General features: G+C 41.7%; 1 protein-coding gene across 1 annotated transcript; it reads left to right on the forward strand.

The window, feature by feature from the left end:
- The first annotated feature begins 520 nt into the window (after positions 1-520).
- LOC121916279 (phosphoethanolamine N-methyltransferase 1-like) lies at positions 521-11,029 on the forward strand. Its single transcript, XM_042441194.1, has 12 exons — positions 521-672; positions 2,364-2,550; positions 2,868-3,023; positions 3,417-3,553; positions 4,131-4,276; positions 6,736-6,924; positions 7,946-8,035; positions 8,522-8,611; positions 8,793-8,915; positions 9,393-9,524; positions 9,806-9,922; positions 10,492-11,029. The coding sequence occupies exons 1-12, from the start codon at positions 522-524 to the stop codon at positions 10,603-10,605; spliced, it is 1,632 nt and encodes a 543-aa protein (XP_042297128.1). The 5' UTR covers position 521; the 3' UTR covers positions 10,606-11,029.
- Positions 11,030-11,313: the final 284 nt, after the last annotated feature.

The following is an 11,313-nucleotide window of genomic DNA, read 5'->3' on the forward strand; positions in this document are numbered from 1 at the left end:
CGTCTTTTTGGATAAACCGATTCCACACAAGTGTATGAACCAGATGCGGATTGGAATCGATTTAAATGTGCCCTTCGGCTGGCCATTTTGAATTGATTCATTTATCAACGTGAACCACAGTTGGGTTATTTTATTTTGCAGCAAGAAAATGCGATTGGGGCAAATCCATCGATTCGGATCGCAAAGTGGTTTTTATTTCTGAGTGGGAATGTGGCTTATATGCGCTTAAAGCCCAAATTCTTCAAAACATCCAAAGCAGATGCGCTGCCTGGCAAAAAGAGAATGCCTTTCCGCACCTTTCCATGCCATCTTTCCTCCTTTGGTTGGCAGCAAAGCTAGGGAGAGTAGTATTCTGCGTTAACTATTTGGCCCTTCTAAAGCTGCACAAACTCCGGCTTCATGTTTCTATGGCTGAGTGGCCATTCAAACCCTGGCCTCCATAGTCCAATGCTCAGACCTCCATGCCACGCCAGCTCTTAAACATTAGATTCATACATTTAGGACCATGCACAAATTTTTCCATGCCTCGGACAAGAGGCGAGGCGGAGGGCTCCTGCCAATTGCCTGCCAGCCCTCTTCTTATCATGGGGGACGATGGTCACTTAATGATTAATAGCAAGGCAAGGAGTGGAAGGAGCATTCAGATGGAGCAAGGCGAGACGATGGCGCAGGGTGAGTAGAGCTGCTGTAAGACTGGCAGAATCGGGGCACTGGGTTACAAGGATGAGGAGCCCAGGAGGAGGATGGCATGGCGGCTGCAACACCGAGACAGAAGGCTCCGGACTCATGCCGAGAAATGCCCAGGAGCCACCAAATAATGTCTATGAGCGAGTTGGGACTGGCATTGGCACCGAAGGCTCCTAGCGCCCTTTTGGCTTGCAACCTTCTAGTTTAGGGATTCTGGGTGTTGCAGTCCAAAGAAAGGCACTTTTAAAACATTAAACAGTATTTATATGGGAATGAATATTGGAGATGAATATTGCATACGATAACCTTTGCTATCAAAATTCAATCGATAGTGGAATAGTAATTTAAATTAATAGACGTGTGCGGAACGGATAAATTAAGAGCCAGGTTGCATAACGAAAAAATACGAATATTGTAGCAGAGATTGGGGTCCGATTTTGGAGTTCTGTAATAAAAGAGATGGGAAAAGTATAACATTATTATTATTATTATTATTATTATTATTATTATTATTATTATTATTAGGCTTCTCTAAAGTAATACTTATAGAGAACAGATGGATAATCGGAAGTCTAGAATAATCACCTATATGAAAATTTTCATTTCAGATTATGAAGTTGGATGGATTCAGGAAATATATATGTGTATATGTATGTATTTTAATAGGTTTAGGGTTTGTTTGAAAGGTATTATGTGTTGGTTTAATACGTGTTCATTGAAAGGCAACCTTTCCAGCTTTTGTTTTTGGACTTTTGCTCCGCCAACTCTATGGCCAAGGGTCACCTCCCGACAAAAAAGATTGCACCCTTTTTTCACTTTCTGTTCCTATTATTAGTTTGCTTTCCATCCATCTACAAACCAAAGGTCTCCAGATGGGGAGTGCGGTCTGCAAATAATAGTAATAATAATAATAATAATAATAATAATAATAATAATAATAATCCATACAAGTGCATAAAGGTGTAAAGGAGGCTTCCTTGTTGTGCAGTAATGAAGATAAAAAATTTTATGAGATGCAGAAAAGTGTAGTAGTTGGCACATTGGAGACCTGGGTTCGAGTCTCCACTCAGCCATAGAAACCCACTGGGTGGCAATGTCAACAAATAGGAGTGTATTATTATATTATTTTTCTCTTTTCTAATTTTATTAAAATTGTTATTATTATTATTATTATTCCATTTATTTATATAGCGCCATAGGCTTTACATGTGAAGCCTATGGCGCTATATAAATAAATAATAAAATAATTTTAAATAAAAAGTAATTATAAAAAATAATAATTTAAAATATTTTAATAAAAAGTAATTATATAATAATAATAATAATAATAATGATAATAGAGAAGATTGCTGGTAAGTGACATTTATATTTCATTCTTCCAACGGAATTCCAAAAACCGGAGCCCAGTCTTTGCCAACAATATTCACATTTCTGTCAATTTTTCCATTGCACACATATCTATTAATTGAACCAACCCTTCCGCAAGCAATGTAATTTTTTTTTGCATTGCCATCCCAATCCTTTTCCTGGTCTCCTCATCCCTGGAACCATGTGCCAGAAAGAAAACCCCATGATAGGTGCGCCTTCGGGTCGCCATAATTCGGAAACGCCTAGACGGCACGCAATGGCGATGGCGATGAAATGTGCACCTTTCCATATCCCTTCTCCACTCTCAGCACCAGGATCCTCGCCTCGCCTCTTGATGCAGCAATTTTGGGAGGAACACTCGCGGGAATGTTCGCTCCAGGAAATGATGCTTGACTCTGGGGCCGAAGCACTGACACAGGAGGACACCCCAGAGATCCTTGCACTCTTGCCATGCATGGAAGGAAAGGACATCTTGGAACTGGGAGCCGGGATCGGGTGAGTGGGGCAAGGTGGCGCCCAGGACAGCGTGACCGGCTGTCCTCCTTTTCCAGGACATGCCCTCCATTTCAGCCTCCGGTGTGGGAGGAATTCCAAAACGTCCTCCATTTTGCGCATGACTAAGGACTTTATCACACGTTTGCACAATTACCCGCCATGTGCTTTAATCTCTCTTTAATGTCGAAAACAGCCCCAGTGTGATAAACTCTCCAGACGCATTGAAAAGTCATTAAAGTGCCATTAACCCTTGAATAACCATTGCCAGCTTTGGCAGTGGGTCATTCCTCCATCTTCTCCTGTCTCTTTCATTATAGCCGGTTCACCGGATTCCTCGCAGAACGCGCCCGCCACATCACGGCTGTGGATTTCATGGACACCTTCTTGACTCGCAACCGGAAGCAGAACGGCCATCATCCGAACATCACGTTCCAACAGGCCGACATTACCACCTTACAGATGCCAAGCCAAAGGTGGGCATTACAGCTGGCCCTACACATTTGCAGCTTCAGCTTTTGCGGCTTCGATTTATCCACGCCTTTGGTGAATGCGTTCTCTCTAGCGATCTCAAGGTCCGCCGGCACAACATTGGCCACAGAGTTGTGCTAGAGAACCTAGATTCCTGCAACAATGCACTTCCGATATCACTTTATGTGCGCAATTGCTTGTGATAACCATTCGCAGGGATGCTTCCAATGCGCTTTAATCTCTCCTTAATGCTGAATGTAGCCCCAGTGTGATAAACTCCATAGAATCATTGACTTTACGCATAGATTCAAATGGGGAATGCAAAGGTCTCCATCCTAAATTAAATCATTGTCAAGACGCGGTTTTAATGGAGCATCCCTTCTCTTCTCCCTCTTCAGCCTGGACTTGGTCTTCTCCAACTGGCTTTTCATGTATCTCTCGGATGCGGAGCTGAGCGATGTGGTCCAAAAGTTGCTCCTCTGGCTTCGCCCAGGTGGGCATCTTTTCTTCCGGGAGTCCTGCTTCTTCCAGTCAGGTCAGTACCTTGAACATTATGGTCTCCCTTATGCTGCCAAACCACATCTGCACATCTCAGTATCATCTAAACCAATGGCAGTGATGCTCTGGACTTCATCCCAGCCGTGCCAGTGGATGCCTATGACTGAACCTAGAACCTTCGCCGTGCCAAGGGTGCGCTCTGCCACTTTGTCCACATTACCATACTGTACTGTATATACTTAACTATAAGTCAACCTCATGTATAAGTCGAGGAGTCCAAATTATGGACCCATGGATAAGTCGAGGGTAAAACCCAGAGATGTATAATGAAGGATCTAAAGCAATGGTCCCCAAACTGCGCTCTTTTGGACTTCAGCTCCCAGAAGCCTCACCCATGTTGGCTAATAGTCTAGGATTCTGGGAGCTGGAGTCCAAAATCCCTTAAACAGTTTGAGGACCACTGATCTAAATGATGCCCAAAGAACCTACAAAGTTCCAGCAGCCGTAACTGTTTGCGCTCACTTGGTCCTCCAAATGTTTTGGACTCCAGCTCCCAACATCCCTGACCGTCAGCCAACTCTGAATCTCATCATATTGGTTTTCTTTTCTCTTAGGTGACACGCCAAGAGCGTTCAATCCCACCTTGTATCGGATGCCTTCAGAGTATAACCGACTCCTTGCATCGGCCCAAATGGCTTCCGGAGAGGAGCTCTATGGCTTTGAGATCGTCATGTCCCGCTCTGTGCAAGCGTACATCAAAGTATGGGGCTTTCTCTGCGAACCGTGGGATTAAAAAAGGGTGCCTCTGAGCGCATACGGAGTGCTTCGCACCCAGCATTATGCACACAAACATTGGGAAATTGGGCTTTCTGCATCCTGCATCCAGTGAGCTCTTGGTGTCCATTTGGAATTGGTTCCAAGATGCCCCATGGACAATCTTCAAGCCCTAGAGCCCTTCAAGAAGATAGGGTTGGACTAGGGTTCCCATCATCCCCAGGCCATGCAGTTCCCTTCCACCTCAAGCTCCTTTCTGGAAATCCCCAGCATTCTCTAGGGCCATGTGGGTTGGTTGGGTGGTTGGAGGTGTGATGGGAATTGTGTATCCTCCAAAACTAAGAAGGAGTCCCATTCCCATCACCCCCAGGCTAGGGCCAGAGCCATGGTGGTTGGTTGGTTGGGGGGGATGGTTCTATCTCTCGGGATCGATCTCTAGCTTCTTCTCTCTCTGGGGTAGATCTCGGGGTCGATCCATAGACGTTGGTAGGAAGCATCAAAGAGGCGGCAGTGGTCTAGAGTCGCCACAAGAGGGAGCCATTGTATAAGGAATGTTCTTTATCAGCCAGAACTTGATCAAACCGAAGTTTATGGAGAGTGGAGACTCATGTGATGATGATGAATGATGATGATGATGATGATGATGATGATAGATGATGATGATGATGAATGATGATGATGATGATGATGAATGATGATGTATGATGATGCTTGCCTCAAATGCACCTGGATGCCTTCCTCGTTCTCTTCTTTTCCACTTCCCCAAACCAAACACTTGAGACAACAATGTTTGCCATTTCCAAATTTAAGACCCTCCCCCATTCTCTCCTCTTTTATCATTTAAAGGTGTATGCTTTTTATTATTATTATGATATATTATTCTGAAAACATTCAAGGGTAGCTGCAGAAATAACCCGGTCTGAGACCACTTTAACTCCCCTGCCTGGGATTTGTAATTGATGATGGCTCAGTGTCTTCTTCTCACAAGACTACAGATCCAGGATTCCCTAGCATTGAGCCAGGCAGTTAATGCAGTCTGAAACTGGGTTAATATATCGTGGTTTGGACAGGGAAGCCTAAAATAATAAGATATGAAAAATAATTATAAGCTTTATACACCACGCACACAATATTACATACATATATATATATATATATATGATTATATATCTTTAGTACAATACACAGACATCTGTGGATTGTGGTTGCTGATCACATTCTCTCTTTGGCCAAGTCACAGAGGGACCCCTGGATCCCCAAATCCATGGATCCAATGGGATATTATAGTACAGTATTAGTATTAGTATTAAAATGTTTTTTAACGATGTATATTATAGTGTCATCCTTGCACATGCTGTCATGTTCAGTTGTAAATCCCACCTCGATCCACCTGGAAGATAGTATAAATAATAATAATAATACATAATAAGATATAATAATCATTATATTATATTATATCATAACTCTATATAAAAGTAACAGTAGGTGGAAATAAAATGTAGAAAATAAGAATAAAATATATAGTAAGAATATGATTAGGATGCCACTAGGCAATACGAGTGCGTATATACGGTGCATCCCTTATATAAAATGGCAAAAAAGTCAAGGTTATGCTGTTTTGAATTATATATAGACTATATATCATATAAATATATAAGTAAATGGGTGTGTGTGTATATTATATTATAACTAATATAATATATATTTTTGTTTTATATGTTATAATAATATATAATATAGGTTATAATATATAGATATATATATGAATGTAGTACTCTGTATATGTATATAATATTTATATTAAGATATGATTTTATATGCCATATATTAGATAATATGAGATGGAATAGATCTATAGAGATAGATATATATATATATATGGGGCCAATTGTATTTGAAACTCCTCAGCAGTTGAATTAATAGCAATGTCATTGTTTTAATGATTATATTGAATATGGAATTGTTTTATTGTAATTTATATTTATATTTCCTGCCTCTCCCTGCCGATTGAGTCGGGAAATATAAATATAAATTGTAGTTGTTGTTGTTGTTATTATTATTATTATTATTATTATTATTATTATTATTATTGGTGCCTAGGCCATTACTGGGAATATTTTCTCACATGAGTCTTATTATTATATGTAGTCTTTTGCATGCTGTATTTTATATTATTTTATATTATATATTGTTTATATCATTTTAATAATAATAAATAATAAAATATATTATAAATATATTATTATTATTATTATTATTATTATTATTATTATTATTATTATTATGCTGGTCTGTGACCATAATACATATCTATCTTATCTTATCAATGCCAAGCCTATTTGCTAAGATCTTGGGAGCTAGAAACATGATTTTTAACACATGAAATTAAATGGATCCAGTGCCAATTGCAGTCGCTCATTCTGTCCTCTCTCCGTATTTCTTTAGAGGAAGCAGAACCGGAACCAGGTTTGCTGGCTTCTCCAGAAAGTCCTCCGAAACCGCGAGGACGCGAAAGGATACGATACTTTCCAGACTTTCCTGGACAACGAGCAATACGCCGTCCGCAGCATCCGGCGCTACGAATGGATCTTCGGGCCTGGATTTGTCAGCACCGGCGGTCTTAGTACCACAAAGGTTAGGATTAGGGTTAGGATTAGGATTAGTGTGGGAAGTTTGCAGCAAAATCCAGGCACTCATTTGTGTGTACATACTTTCAAGTCAACTGGTGACTTATGGCAACCCTAGGAATCTAATAGGGTTTGAATAGGCAATGTATGTGCATTTCTGATTTATGGCAATCCTAAGGCAAACCTATTGTTTTCTTGGCCACATTTGTTTGGAGGAGGTTCGCCATCGGGAGAGGAGGGAAATATAAATTAAATTTATTATTATTATTATTATTATTATTATTGCCATCCTCTGAGGCTGAGAGTATGCAACTTGCCCAAAGGGCACTCAATGGGTTCTGTGGCCGAGTCAAGATTTGAACCTTGGTCTCTAGAGTTAAAGTCCAATGCTGAAATCTCTATGCCATATTGATGTCCCCAAAAATTATGTGCCCGGTTTGTAGCCACTGCAAACTCAGTATTTTATTTTCTATTATATCATTTTATTTGTAATTTTGTATTGTTGTAACCGGCCTTGATCCATTGGAGAGGCAGGATAAAAATAAGAATTATTATTTTATTATTTAAATATTTTTATTTTATATTTTTATTATATTATATTGTATTTTTTATTTTATTTCATATTTTTATATTTTTATTTTATATTTTTAATTTTGTATTTTTAATTTTATTTTATATTTCTATTTTTTAATTTTGTTTTTTTAATTTATTTTCATTTTTAATTTAATTTAATTTATTTATTTTATTTTGTATTTTGTATTTTGTTTTGTTTATTTTTTAATTTTGTATTTTAAATTTAATTTAATTTAATTATTTTTTATATTTTTAATTTTGTATTTTATTTTATTTTATTTTATTTTATTTTATTTTATTGGTCAATCTGGACAAGCCCCTTAATAAGGAAAATAGGGGATGAAAGGAGGGTGGCTGTCTCTGAGGCTCATTCAATCCTCTGGAAAGGTGGTATATAAATAAAATTATTATTATTATTATTATCATTATTATTATTATTATCCCAAATCGCTTAGGAGCTGCTGAACCTGCTGAGTTTGAAACCGTCTCAGAAAGTGCTGGACGTGGGTTGTGGGATCGGCGGGAGCGATTTCTATATGGCTAAGGTAATGGGATAAAGAAATAATTCAATGACCAACATTTGTCCCTCTCCTTTTCCTATTCCTTTGCCATCAGATCCCCTGCCTTAAAACCCTTACAATCTTAAATTTGATCCAAGAAAACAAAAGCAAATGGGGGGACAGGAGATCTATTCCCAGTGCATCATGGGAGAACATGGCACATGACAGAATACCTCTTCGTTGGCACCCCAATTGTGGAGTTCCTTCCCTTTAGAGGCCCGGCTGGTGCCGACGTTGGCAAAAGTAAAGCCATTCCTATTTGGTTTTGCACCATTGTGTTTGAATGTGGGGTTTTATCACATGGGACGGGAGGGAAGCAGCCAAATCCCGTGCGAAAACGGGATTTAAACCCGGGAAAATCCTGCAAACGTCGAGCGCATTGAGCATTGACGCGACATTAACCTGTGCAGAAAGTTGCTGTCGGTTTGTCCAGAGATGCTTTGACCGTTTGACTTTCCTTTCGCTCCCTAGGAATTTGGCGTGGAAGTTTTGGGCATGGATCTCTCCCACAACATGATAGAAATGGCTTTGGAACGGGCGCAAAAAGAAACCGGATTCCTGGTAATTATCATTATTCTTAATAATATTATTTATATCCCGCCTCTCTGTGCAATGCAACCGGGGCAGTTGGTCTCAAATGTCGCATTTCTTTTTCCCCGTCCGCCGCTGCATTACTTGCATTGCAATGGTTTCTGCATTCCTAATGCGTCAGAGCAAACTCTTCACAAATTTGTTGCTCTAGGTACAGTTTGAGATCGGCAACGCGACCCGGAGGACGTTCCCGGAGGACTCTTTTGACGTCGTGTACAGCCGGGACACCATCTTGCACGTGGCGGATAAGCGTGCGCTCTTTCGGAGGTTCCTGGTGAGTAAATATGGCCCCTTGCCCTTATGTAGGAGTAAAGCAAGGAGTAAGAGAAAAGAGAGAAAAGGGAGACTCAACTTGTAGTACCATAGTAGGACAGTCAGTAGGATGGATGTCCTACTCCTGGTTGCTATTGTTGCCGTTGCGTGCCTTCAAGTCATTTCTGACTCAGCAGTGCTAAGGGTTTTCTTGGCAAGGTTTGTTGGACTGTGACTCTAGAGACCAGGGTTCAAATCCCGGCTCGGCCACGAAACCCATTGGATGACTTTGGGTGAGTCGCACTCTCTCAGCCTCAGAGGACGGCAATGGCAAACCCCCCTCCAAAGAAATCTTGGCAAGACAACCCTGCGATAGGTTCTGCTTTAGGGTTGCCTTATATAAGTTCCTCTCATTGTGACCCCACTGTATCTTGCGCCACCAAGAGCATCTTCTCTTGTGAGTCTTTACGCAACCTTCTCTGTTGTGTTCTCTTCCTAGTCGTGGCTGAAGCCCGGCGGAGAGCTCCTCGTCTCCGACTATTGCTGCGGACCGCATCCGTGGTCCAAAGTCTTCACGGAGTACGTCCAACAACGAGGTTACAACCTGCTCACTCCCGAGGAATACGGCCAGGTATAGCATGCAAGACAAAAAAACACTTGGAACAAGGCAAGACAGTGCAATGTGTTACTGCTCCAGTGCTATGGACTTCTGGGATTGGCAGCTTTGTGCACTATCTAGCCTAATATAGTGCCACAACAAACCACAAACCCTGCATGGGAACACTGGAGGAGAACATTTTGGGGGGGAATAAATTTGCATTTTGAATAAATACTCTGGGGCTCTATGGCCACCTGTGGCCTGTGAGCCACAGTTTCGCCTACCCTTGATTGGCTATGGCTACTTTCCCATAGGCGCTGCAGGAGGCCGGATTTGTACAGGTCAAGGCTTTGGACCATACGGAGCGGATGCTGCTGGCGCTGACCCAAGAGCTGCAAGAGCTGGAGAGGAGCCGGGAGCAATTTGTCCAGGTGCGTGGACGCACCGATAAACCTTCCTCGCCCTGGAAATGTTGGTCGTGGATCATGTACACTTCTTGCTTTCCACTAGGGAGGCAAGATTTAAAATGTCAGAGGGACGTGAAGCCGAAGGCTTTCATGGCCAGCATCCATAGTTTTTTGTGGGGGTTTCGGTCTATGCACCCATGTTCTAGAAGAGTTTATTCCTGACGTTTCACTAGCATCTGTGGCTTTGGCATCTTCGGAGAATGCTGGCATGGAAGTATATATCCCCCACTCTCTTCCATGCCAGCGTTCTCTGAAGATGCCAGAAACAGCTGTGTGACTAGACCTGGGATAAACCGGCATAGTATGCCTTGGACGCGTTTCAAACGCATCTGCATCGCCAAGCCCCACTTTTATTTGCGTGCTGACACATGCAAGCAACACGTCCCGTAGTGTGAACAACAAACCCGGAGTGCATGAGTGAGATTATTCCCATAGTCACACTAAAAAACAGTCTGAATGACCCATTAGACCCCATCCAAAATTGCAGCAATTTGTGGCATTGACACACAGCCTTTCTGTCTCCTTCTCTCTAGGAATTCTCAGAGGATGAGTTCAAGTCCATGGCTTCGGGATGGAGAGAGAAACTGTACCGTTGTGCAGATGGTGACCAGCGCTGGGGCGTCTTCTATGCGCGGAAGCCACAGTAGCCGCAGGGATGGCAAGAGACGGTGGACTCTGGGCCAGCTCCAGATCCTTTCCAACCATCGGCTTCTGAAAACATTTGCAAAGGGGAATGAGTTGTTCTTTGCTTGCCTTACTACTTACTTACTCTGGTTGGGTTTCAAGTCTCGCTCTCTTCCCCAGAGTACAGGGCTTGGGAAGAAATGCTATTTTCCAGTCTGGATTCGTCCTGGATATGCGTTCAAATTCATTCAGATTATTTGGCTTTGACTCATTCCAAGTCTGTCTGGAAGAGGCAAAGCTTTTCCTTTTGTACTTTGCTTCCCCTCGTCTTTCTTTCTTTCTTTATCCTCTTCATTCCCCGTTTCAGAATTCCATTAATTTCGGTTATTCAAAAATGCTCTAGTTTGGCTATTTATTTTTTAACAATTAAATGGGTTTCGTTATTCATCCGGTGCAACCGTATTTGGATCATTATGCATGCGGTGTGTTTGTGCGTTTGTGATGCGATGTGTGTGTTCCTTCAAGTCCTCCACAATTTCCCATCCTTCCGATTTCTATTCTCAAACCCAAGCCAGGTTGGAGTTTGCAAACCCAGCGCCAGGAGGCAGCACTTTCCCATCCGATTCATAGATCCATGCCGTATGCAAACTTGGGATGCTGAAAACATGTTGCATGTGCAAAAGTGCACATAAAGAAATGGGTTTATACCCCCAAGTTGTTTCAGTTGGGGG

This window comes from Sceloporus undulatus, chromosome 9 (assembly GCF_019175285.1).
Source record: "Sceloporus undulatus isolate JIND9_A2432 ecotype Alabama chromosome 9, SceUnd_v1.1, whole genome shotgun sequence".
NCBI classification, from domain to species: Eukaryota; Metazoa; Chordata; class Lepidosauria; order Squamata; family Phrynosomatidae; genus Sceloporus; species Sceloporus undulatus.